The following is a 17,417-nucleotide window of genomic DNA, read 5'->3' on the forward strand; positions in this document are numbered from 1 at the left end:
TGTATCTCAAGCGTGCTCATAAGATCAACGTGAAAAAATTATTACAGCAAACTCCACGATTTGCACTGATTTGCCGTTAAACTTCCTTGATACCTGCTGTAGGTTAAACGGTTTCTTTTATCCTAAAACATATTTCTTATCAGCTGAAGTAAAATCACGGCAAGCCACTTCTAAGCAGGGTGAAACGCGTTGACTCAGCCTCTTGCCCAGATTTAACACCGCCCTTTGAGCTGGCTCTAACAAGTGAGACCTGGATTTTGGCTCTTCTCAGTGCCTCGTCTTCTCACCCCCAAGGAATTCTCTTTCCCAAACCTGTACAAAGCAGCAGCAGCAGCAGCAAGCTGCCCGCTGTGCACTCATGCTTCAGGCACCCTGGGGAGCCTGCTGTGTGCCTGGCTGCGCTCATCCAGTCCGGATCTCTCTGTCGATGGCTTTCCTGGTGGTGGGTGCCCATGGTGCACAGCCCTAGATATGCAAAAGGACCCTTTTACCCTGTTAAATATAGCAGGGCAAAGAACACAAACAGTTAATAAAAACTGCAGCAGGCACCTTCTGTGCACAGGATTTAGAGAGCTCTGTTTGCTCGCGAAATAGGAAGAAATGGGTAACAACTTTGTAAGCTGGGGATGCTCGTGGTAGGAGAGAGGAGGCTGTGGGGACCCCTCTGTGCTGAAGAACCCCCTGCTAGCAGGAACAGGCTTCTGCTGGGTTTGGGAGCTGATGGTTAAAACCAACAAAGAGAGGCTGACCCATCTGGAAGGGTCTCCTTGTGCTTTGTAATGCAAATGCAGGGCTTGCTCCTGTGGGCAGCTGTGTTTTAGAAATGCAGAGAGATTACATGAAAGGTCCAGGACAAGCCATTTTCTCCCTGCTTAGCTGAGGAGGTCAGAGTGGGAGCCCAAAGGGTCCTTCATCTTTTTATTGCATTTATTTTTTATTTATTTTTTTTTGCCAAGGGGAGCAGGAAAGATGAATGCATTTTTTAAAGTTAATTTAAAGATGGAAGGCAGCGATGGAGAGCGAGGCTCCAGCATCAGAAAGGATGGAATGAGGTCTCTTATTGATGTGGCTGCTGCTAGAAGTGGTACTTTCCCTGTAAGCTTTTGTGTTTTACAACAATCCGAAGTGTTTTTCCTAATGTTTGCTTTAGCAGGTCTGCTGGGGGATGGAGAGGAAGGGAGGGAGAGCAGGCTGTGCTGCGGGGTAAGAGGTTACAGAGGGGGAAAAGGGAGCTCAGATGGACAGGGAGGAAGCAGCCGAAGCAAGGACCCTTAGAAACATCACTCTCTCCTCCTCCCTACGTGTTCCCATCTCCTCCCGTGTTCTGCACGTTTTCTGAGTCACCAAATCTGTTCTTCCCGAAGTAAGCATCAGATCTGCAGGAAAATGTCTTTCCCTGCCCTGACTTTGTAATACAGTGCCCAAACTTCTTCCTCCACCGTTTATTTCAGCAATTGCTTGTCTGCCTCACCTGGAGGAGAGGACTGCAGAGGCTGCATGCGAACCCAGCGCTGCTTGCTGCCAGTTCCCAGCCAGAGATTTTTTTTGTGGTACAAACTTCTGCTGCCTGCTGATGGTCCTAGGTATTAGGAAGCAATTAGCATTGTACATGCTAAAGCCAGACAGATTGTGTGAGGGAGGAAGTCAATTTGCTAATGGAATTAGCACTTGGAAAGGAGGAGGTAATAACAGAATGGTGAGGCATAGGCAGCTGTTTAAATTGCTGTTAGCTACTGAAGCTTATCTAAATTGAATAACTAGATTGCCTTAACTGCTGGAATTTGAATGGCAGCAAAGAGAAAAACAACCCCCATATGCTGCTTTTACACCGAGGCAGTGCCTGGGCTCCCATTCTCTGCGCGCTGATCTCTGGCACTCCTCCTGCCTGGCCCTGCAGTTGCCTGCAGCAGGCGGGTGCTCTGCTGGGATGCAGCTCTCCGACTTCAGGTGTCACAGAAAGGCAGCGAGCTATTTCCCCTCGCTATTTCTGTCTACAAAAACCTCTCTCCTGGGCCAGGGCTTGCCCAAATCCCGCAGCAGGGGCTGTCCTCGCAGTGGCTGCAGCCGTGCGGGGAGGCTTTCTGCAAATACACAGGTGCTCCTAGAAAAAAACAAAACAAAACCAAAAAAAAAAAAAAAAACAAATAACACAACAGTGGTGGGTCTTAAACGCAGCTGGTGGTGGGGTTACAGTGTGTGGCCCTGGCTCCATGGGAAGAACTGGGATGGGGGGGTGTCGGTGGTGCTCACAGCACCCTGCACCCAGCATCGCTGCGGCACGGCGTGCTCGTGTTCCCAAAGGCGCCTCCTGCTCACCAGGGAGGACACGTTTCTGCTCGGTCCTGTGATGCGCGGTGGCATTTAATGATGGCTCTTGAGAAAGCAGAAGTGCCCTCGCAGAGGACGGAGCGGGGAGCGATTCATCTCCGTCCTGGCCGCTCCCTGCTGGGTGCTTTAATGACGCTTCCCTGCCCTTTACAAAACCCTTTTGCTGCCCGACTCCCAGAGCTAATTACGGGGCTCCGGCACCGAGCAGCTCGCCCGTGGCTTTGCACAGCACGGGGCAGAGGGGCAGGAGCCTGCGAGGGGCCAGAGCACAGCTGAGCCCGGCCTCCTGGGGCCTCGTCCTGTCCTCCCTGCCATCAGCTTGTTATCAGGCACCTCCACCTGGGGCAGCTGGGGCTCCTTGGAAAAGAAGTGGCCGCTCTGCACCACCTTCGGGGGAACAGTTGGGGTTATTTACAGTGTTTTTGCTGAAAGAGGCCCTTCGGGTTTTGTTCCAAAAATGAGACTTGGATCTGCGGTGCTTTACTCTAAAAGTGTATTCCTTTCTTTTTTTTTTTTTTTTTTTTTTTTTTGTGAGCTGTTTTATAGGGTTTTAGCCCGTAAATAGAAATAGTTTAACGTGGTGATTGTTTTACAGGCTGCATAAAAGCAAACACATCCCGGATGGAGCTGAGGGAAGGGGTTTGGGTGACATCTTCTATGGCCGGTGCTGCTGGGCCCCCTTCCTCCCCTGTCCACTCCTCAGCTCCAGCAGGGCCCTCAGCCTGTGCCACGCACGGCTGCTCCACTTGATCTCTTGGCACCCTTCCTGAAGGTGGAAGGAAGCTAATAGATTTTTTTTAAGGCCAGAAGGGGTGACTGTGATGAATTCATCTGACATAACGTAGACCAGGTGATTTCATGCAGCGCCTCCTGCGATGATGGAAATTATTTTCAGTAATGGAAGTGAACCTTTGCGAGCCTGCTAGCTCGTGGCTGATCTCATGGATATCTTTCCTGGAAGATTTCCAGCCTTGGTTTAAAGGCTGCGATTGATGATGAAGCTTTTTTGGCAAGCTATTTCGAAAATCAATTACCCTTTTTGCTAATAAGCTGCGTGAGATTTCTGACTTGAGGTTTCCAGCATTACTTTCCGGGTGTTGGAATACCAGCCAGGTAAAGCACGTTATGTTGATGTATTTAACCAGCCCCTCCATAACCTCAATTCCTTGCCCCAAGGACAGTCTCTCCTCTTTCCATCAGTTATCACTGCCTTGGGATAGAATTGGAGTTGACGATGTCTTAATTGAATTAACTTCTGCCGAGGAGTTCAGCCCCACGTGGATGGGGTCTTGCTGGGCTCCTTGTTTGAGTTCATGCAATGGGCAGCCAGGAAAATACTCCAAGGCCAGAGGGAGTCCTGAGCAAGCAAGGTACCCGGTGCATTAACAGCTGGACAGAAGCACTCCAGACTCCAGTAGTTGTCTAAAGTCTCTGAAGGTCTTTATTTATGAACTGCGTGCTACCGTAGCCAATAAATAACCATAATTACAGTAAATACAATATGCCTGCAATGTTTCCCTTTTTTTTTTTCCTTAAAAAAAAATAGCGTACAACAAAGTTACGGAGAAGAAAACTGCCCTGCCCGTGTTTAGTGGCGTTGGATGAAAACATTCACAGCAGAGGGCTCGTGCGGATGGGGGAGAGCTCTGCACCTTCAGAGCAGGTGAGGTTGAGAACCCCCAGGCATTAACTGATGTGGGTGAAGGCATGAAAGGCATGGAGCATCTCCCGCTCTGGGCACAACACTTAATCTGTCCTGCTCTACATCTGAGCTGTCCCTGACTCAAACCAACATAGCCCAGTGCTGAATTCAACCTAAAACCACGAACGCAGCGCTCGGTCTGTGACTTCAGTAGCATCAGGTAGATTATTGTGTGTTAAATACAAATAAATCAGAGCTGTTTAGCTCCTCATTTGGGAGTCTCAGAGCACTTCACCCGCGTTGCTTACTCCTCGCAGCATCCTCGTGAGGTTGGTTTTGCTGCCAAGAAGTGATGCGGACCCTGTGAAAGGAGCTGACTTTCCTTAGTGAGCCATCACAGCGCTGAGAGCAGAAAGCAGGCACTTAACTCATCCCTGTAAGTTAATCCCTAAAGTAAATGCTCCGAGCAATTACATGTAGGGGATTCTTAATGAGACAGGAAATTGATTTGCAGCTTAATGCGATGGTGTAAATCCAATGAACTCGGTTAAGATGTTGAAATCTAAATTTTCTCCCCTGGCTCCGAACACCTTTCCTTTCTTTCCTTTTAACCCCTGTGCTGCGTTTTAGGAAGCTCTACCTGGTGTCGCGGGAAGTTTTTCACATCTTTTTCTCCTGTTGATGGCTTTGGTTAGGCTTTACATGTGGGGTTTTCTTATAGCCTGGATAAAGTTTAACTAGGTGCAAACGCTGCCTTGGCTGTGCCTTGCGAAATGGGTAGGGGTGTGCGCAAATCCTTCTCTGAATGTCACCTAATTTCGATGAGTAAACCAGAAAAACATTCTGTTGGAACGTGGCTTGTGTCTATGTACAAAAACTGAGCTGTCTGGTCTGGAAGGGGTTTAGCCTGCAACCGCCCTGGTCTGAATTTGGCCTCTCCCTGCAGGTGGAAAACCTTCATCATCCCCTCCTGCCACTGTCCTTCACCCAGCGGGTGCCCCTGTGCTCACCTGCAGTGCTTTGTAGCGTGCTGCAATCTTTTCCTTGGAGTATCAGCAAATCCCTCCAGCATCCCTGGGGCAGAGCCTGCCCCGTGACCGTGCACAGGTTTTGGAGTTTCTTCGTGATAAAGCTCGGGAAGCGCTGGGGACAGCTGGGCTGTGGCTTTCTGGGTTAGGTAGTGGCCAGGTATGGCCAGCACAGCGACAAGGGCACTTTTGCCCCCAGGGACTTGGCAGTGGCTGTCCCACCTCGCTGAAATGTTCTGCTGCCTGAGCTGGGCAGTTTAAATCAGCTCTGACACCCTCCGTGAGCTCCGATAACACCCGTGGCAGGGGCGTGAATACACAGAAACGTGCAAAGAACTTGGGGATGCACGGTGACCTGCTCGTGCCTTGCTTTTCAGAAAGGGAAACTGAGGCAGCAAGTGGTGAGATAATTGCTTGGAGCAGTGGATGGAGAACAGAGCATCAGAGCTGGGCTTAGAGCATGTGGCTGGAATGCTCTTGTGGCTATCTCCAGCTCATACCTTTTGCTTCTGTGTGTAATCCTCAAAACGCTGCAAAAACCAACCAGCCTTCTGGTTTCAAGTGCATGCTGAGGAGGCTGCGTGTGCTTCCCTTTTCAAAACAGAGGCACAGCTGAATTCACGTTGAGAACCTTTAACTTTGGAGGGGACCTACGTGTCACTTAAAGGCTTGAGGTAATACTGGGCCATGAATTTACATCCTAGAATATATTCAGCCCGTTTGCAACGCAGGGCAGTGCTAACTGCAACATTGGAAATCCAACTCGTGAAGTTTTCCACTTATATAAAATGTGCCTGTGGTCTAGTTTAACAAATAAACACGTGGAAGATGTATTCACCTTCCCAGGGAAAGGGTGCAGGTAGCTGCTATTTCAAACCCCGTGGCACTGCAGCGTTCAGACACTGCTTTCACCGTGCTATAAATCGTCTTGTTTTCCAACACCGTGAAGTTAAACATAACAGGCAGAGCCAGCAGTATTTCCAGACACGTTTGGAAGCACCTGTTGAGGCCAGGTTTGTGTAAGAGACGTCGCACAGCCCGTGTGGTTGCACCTAGGCTGATGCTGAACCTCCGCCCTTGAATTTCACGGCAGCATTTAGCTTTGCTTTGCGGACTTGTGTGAGTTTGTCCATCCAGGCGCATTCGTGCACCTCCTGAGGGTGCTCAGCTGTGCCCATGGGTAAGCAGGCAGCGCGGTGGGGCATCACGGCTGCTCTCACAGAGTCTGTGCCTGAAGCCGGAGGGCACCTTCTGACCGCAGCCATGCACCAAAGCAGCTCCTCCAGCTTGGCGATTCCTCCCGAGGAGCACAGAAGATGTCCTTGGGATGAGGGCTTTGATTCCAGTCCCAGCCCGCAGTGCTGGGCGCTCCCCAGGATCCACCCGGAGCGCCTCCAGCCTCTGCCTCTCGGTGCGGTGACGACCCTTTGGGCACATCACTTCATTTTTCTTCTTTCATTTGCTCTTCTCCCAAACCAGGCCCACGCTCTGCAGGGCTTCTGGGGGCATCATTCTGCAGTGCTTTGAAGCTCCATAGTTCCAGTCTGATTATGCCTCCTAAATATTTTCCTCGTGGCTACCACTAGTGCTGCGTATCGATCAGGTTACTAATGCCCAAGCCCTAATTTGCTTTGCTTTTGAGCTAACGCTGAATTCCTCCTTTTCCTTTCATCCCATCTTTTGTGGAAGAAAGGTTGAAGACCCAGCAGGATGGATGGAGGTGGTAACAAAAATGCAGAATTAACAACATAAAATACTTTGCCAACAAATAAAAGCTTCCAAATGTCAATAGAAATATTTTAAAGTCTTCAGGAACTTAGATCATACAAAAATATAATTTATATTTGGCCGTTGTCCTTAAAGAAGCGTTTGAACCTGCCAGAGGAACCGAAGGGGTTCTTGATGGAGAGCTGCAAAGGAAGGTGGAAGCTGTGGGGCAGGCTCAGGGGGTGGAGGGTCCCTGCCTTCACTGCCTGCCTCAGCCCATCACGGTTTTTGGGTTTTTGGGTTTTTGGACGTTATTCAAGGCATTGTCTATCAGGGAAAGTGAAGTGCCCTTTCTTTTTGCTGTAGCTGTCCTCTAAATGTTTATTCTATTTATTACATGTATTTTTTTCCTTGCTTGTTCTTTAAAACCCTTTTCTCTCCCTGAGCACCTAGGGACCTCCTCGTACCGGACCGTGCTGTTGGTGCTGCACACCCCGACCCTCCCGGAGCCTTTTCACTTCCAGGGTAGGCCAGAAGCAACAAAGCTGTAATGGGATGCTGTGGGTGTATGCACTAGGGCTAGCTCCTCCGGGAGGCCGGGGATTTACGCCTGTAATCTCTTAAATGCTCACTAAAGCCTAGGACACGTTAGGTTTGAGCTGATTAGCTGGAGCGAGGAGTTGGCAGCTGCATGTCAGGCCCTCCCCGTTGTGTGCGATTTTAATAAGCAACAACGCTTCCCAGTTCAGTTAATGGGGCACCCCAACAGCCCTGTACTTGGGGGTGTCAGTCCCCCCACATACGTTCTGTGCGAGCTTGGACCTGGCAGCCAGGTGGCTTATCCAGGCCGGAGCTCCAGGTTTTCTGTGTGGTCTCAGTGATGGCTTGAGTCTCCAGCTCTCGGTTACGTTAGGCAGTATTCCTTCCTCCTCCTTCTTTAAGATCCTCTCCGTGTTGAAACTGAATCTGTTGAAATCTTCCGTACCGGGCAGATCTGTCTCTCCAAACTGGTGGATGCTGGAAAATATCTCTTTGACTTACCCCTTCTCCTCCCCAAACAGAACGGATGGAAGCAAAGAACAGAACAAAAACACCCCCAACACCACGTGGGATATGGATAACATCGAGCATTGCACCTCACAGCAAGGCAGCTGATACAAACAGTAGGCTGGGGCTGCAAGTTAACACCAGTGGCATAAAAAAGATTCTCACCATCTAAGCTCTGTGTTCACCCATCTCCTCGGGATGGGGCAGAGATGGATTTCTCTCGTGGCTTTATCTCCTTGGGCTGGTTGCTGCAGAATTTGGCTCCTGTTATGGGGGAAATGATCCCATCCCCTAATTCATTGGAAATGGCTGTGATGGGGATTGGTGTGGAACATGCTGAAATCCTGAAACTCACTTTGAAATCCTCAGTCCCCGTCCTCCCTTTCCCCTCCCACAAATACACTGTACGTATTAAAAAAAAAAAAAAGTCAAGTTTAGCAGTCTGAGTATTTTAGTACATGGCTTCATAAGGCAGAAAACCTACTCGATACAGTGTGTGGGGCCGTTGGCTGTCAGAATTCCCGTGGAATTCCTTGTTTTACTCAGTTCTTTAAAAAACCTTTGCTTGGTTAAAGACCCATGTCTTGTATGAAATCTTGTGTTCTTCCAAAGAAAAAAAAAAGCCGTTTCTTTTCTTCCTCCCAAAAAACATCGTTGTCAAATCCTTTCTCTGTGAAGCTGCTGGGACACAAACACGAAGTTTCAGCAGCCCAAAATGGAGCAGTTCCCCGCTGCCTTGGGAGGAAGCGTGGCCGGGAGTCCTCGGCTGCGCTGGCCACCATCAGAGCTCCAGGTAGCCGATCAGGGCCAGCATTACGAGCGAGTTGGCGACGATGACAGCGTGCGGCACCGGCCTCGTCACCGAGTCCTCCACCATCATACTCGTCCCTGAAAGAAAGGGAGCAGGGAAGGAGCAACCGGCTGGTTGCAGTGCCAAAAGCTGGGGCTGGGCTGAGACCGGGGCACATAAGAGGAGTCAGGATTTCAGTCTTAGGCAGTGTGATTTGGGTGGCAGTGGGGGACTATAGGGCTTTAGCAGTAAATATTAATTCTGGGGTCAGACCAGACTAAAAGGTTGCTCAGAGTCTGGAGGGGGGTTACTTGATACGGTGCTGGAGAGGGACGCTTCAGAAGTTCCTTTAAGTGAACAACCGGAGGGAACCACAGATCGGTTCCAGAGATTTGACATAAAACACCAGGGCAAGGTGTTCCCTGGGCTCCTGGAGGGGAAAGGGAGATTTTAAAACATTATGGTGCTGCTGTGCTGCATTGGCCGTGGCGGGGAGGAGCGGTGACAAAGTCATCGCTTGTCAAAGAGCCCTGGAGGAGATCATCGTCTCCAGGAGGCAGTCCTGCAGACGAACTGGGCTTGTTTTTTGGTGGTCTGGGACGTGCCCTGTAAGCAGAGAGGCGTACGTACCGCTGTTCCGCAGGATGTGAACTTCAGCGGGGACCCCGTCTCCCCCTGGCCCCGTCACCCGGATCTGCACGAAGGCATGAGTGAAATCTTCAGGGACCGGGATGTCGATCCGGCTCTTGCTGGCCAGGTACAGCGTGGGAGCGGAGTGGGAATCCTGCCGGTAGAGCATCTGTTGGGAGAAGTGGCTCTGAGTTTGTGTGTTCACCACGATTCCCTCAGGGCCACATGTAAGAGGCCGGCTGCGTGCTGCCGTACCTTGTACCCCGTAACCGCAGACTCATCCGTGTGTGCCACCACGGGGTCCCACTTGATGCTGACCGTAGACCCCGAAAAAGTCCAGGAAATGTTGCCAGGTGGCCTCCTTGGAGCTAAGAGACACAAAAGGAGGCAGATTCAGCAAGGTGGGGGTGAGGAGGAGCTTGTGCTGCCTGCAGGAACCTCCTGGGACTCTGATAGGGCTGCTGGCAACACCCTGGTTGGTGTAATGGGAAGTACCCCAGCAAAACGTACAATGTTCTTGCAGAAGAGAAGGAAAAACACGGTGTATATATATTTTGGTGCTATTGGTAACAAATGATGTTTTCTCCCTGCAGGGCTCAAGGTATTTCTTTATGACTGGGACTCTGAGCACGGATCTCAGAGCACAAGGCTGATCTGAGGACGTGCAGGGAGCTGTGCTATTGACTAGCTGAAATGCCTTTAGGGCACCGAGAGGTAAAAGCTAATTGATTTGTTGATCACTGGGGGTCCACTGGAGGAAACGGCTGATGGGGAGAGTAGGATGCTGGGGCCGGAGGTGCTCAGGGCTCACTCACGTGGCTTCGTGGTGGTGACGTTGGTGGAGGGGCTGGGGGGCCCGGTCCCAGCGCGGTTGTAAGCTCTGACCGAGACGTGGTATTTCGTGTTGGGGTTTAGGCCAGTTACGTGAGCTGATGTGACCAGCCCGGCTGTTCGCACTCTGTCAGCTGCCTCCTCCTTGTCGCCATCCTTCCAGTACCGGATCTAAATGGAAAAGCGTTCAGTAAGGGTAGAGGCGTCTGCAAGTCTCCATCCAAGAGCAGTGCTGGACACCTTTGGTACTTGTTTCTGAGCATTTCCCCTTGCGTGTGCCCAGCAGGAAGGTTACAGCCTGCGAGCAAAGGCGAGTACCCGTAGGAGTACTAGCAGTGGCCCCATAAGAGCCTGACTTATCCCTTATCCTGTTATCCCGTCTTTGGAAACAAAATGCTGTTTCCTTTCATCTTGCTTAGCCTGGGGGAATTTCCCTTGCTGGGCCCTCCCTGTGCGTCTCAGCATCCCTTGTTCCCAGGGCAGTCGAGCACCTCGTAGCCCAGAAGCACGCCGGTCATGTCTCCCTGCTCCACCGGCTCCCAGGACACGTCCATCTCCGAGGACAGGACAGCCTTGGCCGTAACTCTGGACGGAGCCACTTTTGGTTCTGAAAAAGACACGAAAAAGGAATAAAAGCCTCCTTCCACCTCAGGGCAGCGTATTCAGTGTACCAAAAGGAGGGATTCGCCTGCAGCACCGATAACTCGCAGCCTGACAGCTGGCATTGTGCGTACAGAGCAAAGAACAGGGAAGGGATTTAGGGACTTAGTAGGTCAAGGAGACCCACAGCTGCAGGCTGTGAAGATCTCTGTCTGCTCTCGGAGTACAGTCAGGGGTGTGCTGAGGGAAACATCTATCTGGGTACTTGAAGTACGAGATAAATTCGATGCTTTGCTACCAGCTGCTCCTTGAGCAAAAGAAACCTCTCCCACCGCGGAGCTCCGACACCGTGGCTGATCAGGCGAGGAGCTGTGAGCTCAGAGCCACCGCAGCCCTCCTTACCTTCTTCTGCAGAGTACACGACGGCAGTGAGGCTCTCGGGGCCCTCTCCTTTCCTGTTGTATGCTTTGATCTTCACTTCGAAGGGGGTGTAGGGCCCGATGCTCTCGTTGCGGTACACGTAGTGCAGGGACTCCGCGTGAGGCACCCGTGCGGTGAGCCACCCCTGGGTGCCCTTCTTGCGAAACGACAGGATGTAGCCGAAGCCGTCCCCGTTCTGGTAGTCCCGTAGTGTGGGCTGCGAGGGGTCGGAAAGAGAAAGGAGCGTGGAAAGGGGCTGGGCACTCACACCCCTGTGCAGATCCCATTCAAACGGGCAAGGCTTTGGGGCTGCCACTACACGCAGTGTTTGGCACGAGCGCACGTGGCAGTTGTGTTGCAGCACTGATTTCCCTGGAGAAATGGCTCGTGCTCCTCCCCCTGGCCCTCTCCCAGCCTCCCAGACTCCGCTGACTTACCGTCCAGTTGATGATAAGCTCGTTGGGAGCCCCTCCGCCGCCGCCGAGCCCAGATGGTGCCACAGTGGGTGCTGTCACGGCCCAAAACAAAAGCAGACAGTGCAGGTTGGGTAAAGAAAGGGTAGTGGGGAAGACAAGCACAAAGACAGGGAGCAGCCAGGCTTTGACAGCTCATTAGAAGAGTGCTGGTCTCCTTTTTTAAGCTGTAAATGTTTCAGATGTCTGTGGCAACGAGGTCTTGGACACTGGTTGGTCCCTGGTGTGCTTATTTGTAGGCAGCACTTCTAAGAGGGGATGAGAATCAAGCTCAAAAGCAGGGATATGTGAGAGAGCTTAAATTAGAAAGGAGTTAATATGCGTTCATTATGTTGAGAGCGCTTCTCCTGCTGGTCTTACATCCCTTCTGCTTATGTGTTCGAGCTACAGAAGATAGAATCAACATGCACAGCTGGGAAATTTATCTCGTGTTTGCACAGTTGCGCTCTGTGATATATATAGTAGGGCTCTTGTCCTCTTCTAAGCTTTGCTGCCCAGACTGCACAGTATGTGAAGCTAGGATTTATAACGGTTTAATATATTGTAACTAAGGCTGGGGAGGCTGCCAGTTCTGGCACTGCTTTGTCTTTGATGTGTAAACGGGCAGAAAGGCAGAAAATTTCATGGTGGGTTCACCTCTAGGAGCACTCAAGGAGAAGACTAATTGCTGGGACCCGAGGCTTGTTGCAAGCCAGCCTTCCCCTTCTGGCGTGTAGGGTAGGTGCCTCTGATTCCCCTTTTCTCCTCCGAGCATATCTGCACGTACCTGCTTCTTTGGTGCGGATTTTGCTGGAGGGTAAGCTCGGCTCCCCGACTCCCAGAATGTTGCTCGCTAGGACCCGAAACTCGTAATCCATCCAGGGGATGAGGTTCACCACCTGGGCTGTCTCGGCGTTGCCCTCGATGTTTACAGGATCTATATAATCCAATAACACGAGAGGGGAGCGAACAGAGCGAGTGGGCAGCGTGCGAGCACGGAGCAAGGACTCGGCGGGGAGCTGGCGTCCCTGAGCCTGACCAGCGGGGGCCACGCTGCAGCTGCTGCCCCAGGACACTTACTGGTGCGCATCTGCTTCCACTTGTTGGAGAGCAGGGTCCGGGCCTCCACCAGGTACCTGGCGATGGGGCTGTGGTTGTCAAAGCCACGGCTCCAGCTCAGCTGCACGCTGGTGTCACCGATGTCTCTCACCACCACGCCCCCGGGGGGGCCTGGAGGTCCTGGGATGGTGGGGACAGACGAGTTACTAAGATGCCAGCGATTTGGAGGCTTATTGCTCTTTGTATCCTGCACGTCATAAATTAAAATCAAGCCCTTCTTTTCCTTTATATTCTGTAGCCTGGGAAGCATCACCTCAAATTTTGGTTCTTTTAAAGTTGGCCAGACTTCACCATCTAATTCAAAAGTGAGATCACGACGTGACTGCAAGGGAGGAGCAAGCCGATCCCTGCAAGCACCGTGCTGCGACTTCAGGCTAGCAAGGAGCAGGGAAATTACCTCTGACAGTCAGCGTGGCTGACTCCGAAGCGCTGTCCACGACTGTCTGGGCTGTGCACGTGTACCGCCCCGAGTGCTTCAGCTGCGTGTTGAGGATGGTGAGGTCCCCGACGGCTTCCTTCTGCGTGGGGAAGAGGAGACACGGTGGGGAAAGCGTTTGAACATGCCCCGTCTCAACCCAGCATCTGACGTGCAAACGAAGAGGCTGGTGTTAGTGCCACGACCGTGTTGGTGGCACACAATTCCCCTTTCTACTCACCACGCTGGCGCGCCGGTAGTGCCCCTCCGACTTGTCGAAGTCGATGGGGAAATCATCCAGCGACCAGGTGAAAGTCAGGTCCATGGTTGGGTCGTGGGACGCGTGGCATTGCAGGGTGAGGTTCTCACCGACGTTGATGTCGGCGCTAGATGGTGCCAACGTGATTTTGGTGGCATCTGCAGGGAAAGAGTGGGGAGGGCTGTTAGCTGCAAGTGGCCTCCACGTGCCAGAGTTATATTAATGGGGTGGAGCATCCAAATGATCTAACACTTCCTAAATTGACGTCATCCCTCTCTAACAGGAGCTGGCTGTGGTTTTGTCAGAGGAAGATAAGGGATTAGAGTGAATGGAAATTAGAAATGCTTTTCCCAAGGACCAGTTGGTGGTAGGTGTGATTTGGTGGGTCGGGCAGAAGCTTTGCTGCTGTACAGGCTGAAATGTCTCTGATTCCCTGATTACCGTACTGCTTTTGGGGGTGTAAAGAGAGGAGAAATAAGCTTCAATTCACATTGTGGCATTCTTAGGCGTTTCCTGCTTGATTGACCCCAAGTCAAGCCAAACATCTCTACCTCGAACGGAGAGGATTCCCGTGCTGTTGGCTTTGCCCATGAAATTCTCAGCAAAGCAGGTATACTTCCCCTCATCAGATTTGCTTATGTTCTGCAGGATCAAGGTGCCGTCTGCGGTAATAGTCACCCTGGAAATGAAGAAGAACCATAACAAGAAAGAAGGTTAAAATGCCTGTTCACTCTACCCCTGCCAAACACTTTCCAGCTCTTGTTGGTTTTGGACAAAATGATGATAAAGACAGGACCACAAATACTATGGAAGAGGTTTTTTAAGGAAGGAACTAGAACAACAAAGCGTGTGTGTCGAGGGATGTAGCAGCACACTTGGATCATCGAGTCCAGTCTTCTGGCAAGAAAAAAAGTGATTTTAGCTATGGTTTGTGGGCACTCTGTGCTGCTACCTGCTACTGTTGATCAGAAGTTCAGTCCCTTTGGTCCAGAGCACAGTGGCTTTTGGTGCTGCTCTTGGTTGGCACGGGATGATGACCTTCCCGCTGCGGGCTGCAGGTATCAGTCGTTTCACTGGGTTTAGTCTAAAATCTGGTGCTAAGGCTACGGGGGGGAAAACAGAGGATTAAGGAACGATTAGAAAAACCCTGCTCTGTAAGCATTTTAACTGCCGTGTAGCTAGGTATTGATTTGTTGTTAGATGGCCTGGTAACAAAGCATGGCAGTATTTGGAGCGGGATGAAGGCGCGATTCCTCTGCTGCCGGCTGTCAAACGCCTGCCAAGGCAGGTGCTAGGTGGCACGCGTCGTACTGAGCGATGGCAGTGTGACCCTAACCAGTGCAAGGTCTTTGAGAGGCACAAGAACAGCTGCTTCTGAAAATGCAGAGGATGTTCCCTTCAGTATCCCGACCAAAAGCCCCTGGTGTAAGTACAGACACCCAGCTTGCCTGAAACTCCTCCTGGAATCGGGCTTAATTTGGTGCATCACTGTGCATTAACCTTAAATAATTGCAGTTTAGGGCCTTTAGTTTGTCTCTGGCGTTACTGCCCATAAGGAATTAAACTGTCAGACTCACGGGGAACAAGTTTGGCCTCAGCCCGGTTCCAGTCCCCATCCATCTAAGCAGTCAGGATGGATACCGAGCTCTTTTTTTGACATCTTTCCTCCCCAAAAGGGGAAGGTTGTGTGATGGGAGGGAGCTGGTCGTGCTGCTGTCTGTCCTGTACACTTTTTGTAGCTAAACAGATGTCCTTGTGCTCTTTCAGCAGTACTGAGCTTACAGGAGCTTCAAATGTTAAGGGCTTGTAGAGCATCTTGCTGAGCCAGCGGCTACATTTCAATGGTGAGTGAAGCAGGATTTGTCTGCTCTCATCTCACTGAGATTGCCAGCAGAGTATATCAGGAAGAGATCTAAAATGCTTCAGTGTCCCATTGAAACCCAGAGCACTGGGGAATGAGAAATTACCTTGCACTGTTAATTCAGCACTTGCATACACTGTGCCATGCTTGTTCTCAGCCACACACTGATACATGCCAGAGTCCTCCAGGACTAGCTTGGAAAATCTCAGCTCTCCACCGCTCACTTCGATGCGGTTCTGTACAGGCAAACAAGAGGACGAACCCATTAGATGAGAAAAACACAAATGGAACTCAGGCCTCGTGTGTTCAGGGCTGAGTTTCATTACAGACTCGTGTGGCAGTTTGGAGCCAGCCTGGTTTTCTGTGGGAGAAAACGTGGGCCGTTTTTTTTTTTTTTGCGTCCAGCCGGCACCACGCATCCCTGTGCTGCCTGCTGAGACTTCTGAGTGCCTGAGCAGCAACTTGCAGGTCATACAGCGGCAAGTCCAAGGTGCTACTTATCCGCCCCGAGAACTGACCACGAGCTCCTGCAGCTGCATGAAACAATGGCTGGGATGGCAGCGAGACGGGAGGAGGAACCTGCTGCGGGTAGGGACCATGCCATCGCTTTGCAGCCTCAATGGGGGCGCATGGAAGAGGGGTGATAAACCAGGGGGGGTCGAGATGGATTTGCAGCGAGGCAGAAGGGGCTCAAAATGTGGAGCAGCAGCTTCAGTACTGCGAGGCCTGGGGCGCACGGAGGAGTTGCTGCTGCCCGTGCTGGTACCTGGGAGGTGAGCGGCTGCCCGTCCCGCAGCCAACGCACCGCCGGCCGGGGTTTGCCGGCCGCCGCGCAGCTCCAGCGCAGGTCGGACCCGATGTCGGCTTCCGTGTCCGTGATCACCTTCAGCCACTCGGGCTGAGCTGCAAAGGAGCAAGAGAGGGAGGCAGAGCCAAGAGGATCAGATGAGAGGCGCGCCGTGCCAGGCAGGCAGAAGGGCGCTCATTGTGTCATCTCTGCTGGCAGATGTATTTATCGCGGCGCGTTTCACCATGGGAACAGCCTTTTGCCTTTTGTGCAGCGATGCAAGGCTGAGTCCTCCATGGGTCTGGCTGCTGCTGTGCATGTGGGCTGCACGGAATTATGGCAGAAGCCAGATCTGAGGAAGAATAGTCTGATTTCTCTTCCTAAGAATAAACATGGCCATTCCTGACCTTCAGGAACGACCAGATTCGGACTGAGAGAACCACGTTAAGTTTGCAGCTTGTCTAGGTCTGATGAATAGCTCCAAGCCCTAACCTTTGTGAAAAGAGCTCAGGCGTGGAGAAGACTTTGGGCGCGAGCCAAATCTGCTTTTACTAACTCTGCTCTCCCATCCCTGGTTACCTCATTTTTGCTACAATTATTTTAGGCCAAGTTACGAGGTCTCTGTGCTTGCAATAGCCTTTGTCAGGGCTTTGCGATGGGTTTAGCTGATACGAGGCAGGTGTTCCTCTCCCAGAGGTTCACTCTGCTGCCCGGGCCATCTCGCTGTGCCCTGTAGGGCGTGGGGTTTGTCTGCCTTACCTTGAATGATGATGCGGCCCTGGTAGGTGTCCCTCCCTTTGATGTTTTCAGCCTCACACTCGTAAGTGCCTTCATCCTCAAAGCCAACGTCCTGGATCTGCAGGAGGGGCTCGCTGGAGATCCACTTGGAGGCCTGCGAACCGTCCAGCTTCCTCCACTTTATCCGAGGAACGGGGCTACGGGAAAGCAAACCCGGTGAAGCCCAGCCCTGGGGTCTGGTGCAGCAGGCTGCCCGTGCTGTGCAGCGTGCTGTGACTCCAGCCCCGGTCAGCCAACTCCCAGCCCAGCTGGGTCTCGGCCAGCAGGACAGCTTGGTTTCACCCCTCCATCCCTCCTGCTATTCCCCCTCCTGGCCTACATCCCTCAGAGAGGGGCTGTGATGCCCTCCCCTCCCCGAGCGACGCGGTCGCTGCACTCACTTTCCAAAGGCAAAGCACTCCAAAGTCACCATCTGCCCGGCCAGAGCGTAGGTGTCTGCAGGAAACCTGGCTTTTATGCTGGGTGCATACTGCCTGGCGTCTGTTAAAAGGAAAGCACTGGTGAGGAGTTCTGGATGGCTTCAAAATCGCACGCGTGAGGTCTTAGAGGGCAAAGAGACCTGCAAGGTTTCACTGCTTTGAAGAACCTTCATGGGTACGGGTAATTCATGGGTGGGCAGAGGCTAAGTTTCATTTTCCTTTTAAAAGAGCTTCTACTAAGGACTCTAAAAACCTCCATGTACAGCACCTCAAGACCATTTCTC

General features: G+C 51.8%; 1 protein-coding gene across 1 annotated transcript in view; it reads right to left on the bottom strand.

Moving 5' to 3' along the window:
* Nucleotides 1–3,743: 3,743 nt before the first annotated feature.
* The window catches only part of CNTN2 (contactin 2), a 29,442-nt gene continuing 15,768 nt past the window's right edge, over nt 3,744–17,417 (bottom strand). Inside the window, exons 7-23 of the mRNA XM_005014621.6 lie at nt 17,095–17,194; nt 16,676–16,851; nt 15,896–16,032; nt 15,236–15,365; nt 14,221–14,371; nt 13,820–13,947; nt 13,251–13,426; nt 12,992–13,112; nt 12,556–12,714; nt 12,263–12,412; nt 11,461–11,531; nt 11,006–11,240; nt 10,495–10,610; nt 9,988–10,174; nt 9,428–9,540; nt 9,173–9,341; nt 3,744–8,640 (exon numbers count right to left, since the gene is read on the bottom strand). Coding sequence (XP_005014678.1) covers nt 8,534–8,640; nt 9,173–9,341; nt 9,428–9,540; nt 9,988–10,174; nt 10,495–10,610; nt 11,006–11,240; nt 11,461–11,531; nt 12,263–12,412; nt 12,556–12,714; nt 12,992–13,112; nt 13,251–13,426; nt 13,820–13,947; nt 14,221–14,371; nt 15,236–15,365; nt 15,896–16,032; nt 16,676–16,851; nt 17,095–17,194 — 2,426 coding nt within the window. The 3' untranslated portion in view covers nt 3,744–8,533. The remainder of the gene's footprint in view (nt 8,641–9,172; nt 9,342–9,427; nt 9,541–9,987; nt 10,175–10,494; nt 10,611–11,005; nt 11,241–11,460; nt 11,532–12,262; nt 12,413–12,555; nt 12,715–12,991; nt 13,113–13,250; nt 13,427–13,819; nt 13,948–14,220; nt 14,372–15,235; nt 15,366–15,895; nt 16,033–16,675; nt 16,852–17,094; nt 17,195–17,417) is intronic.

The sequence above is a fragment of the Anas platyrhynchos genome, chromosome 27 (genome assembly GCF_047663525.1).
Source record: "Anas platyrhynchos isolate ZD024472 breed Pekin duck chromosome 27, IASCAAS_PekinDuck_T2T, whole genome shotgun sequence".
Taxonomy (NCBI): Eukaryota; Metazoa; Chordata; class Aves; order Anseriformes; family Anatidae; genus Anas; species Anas platyrhynchos.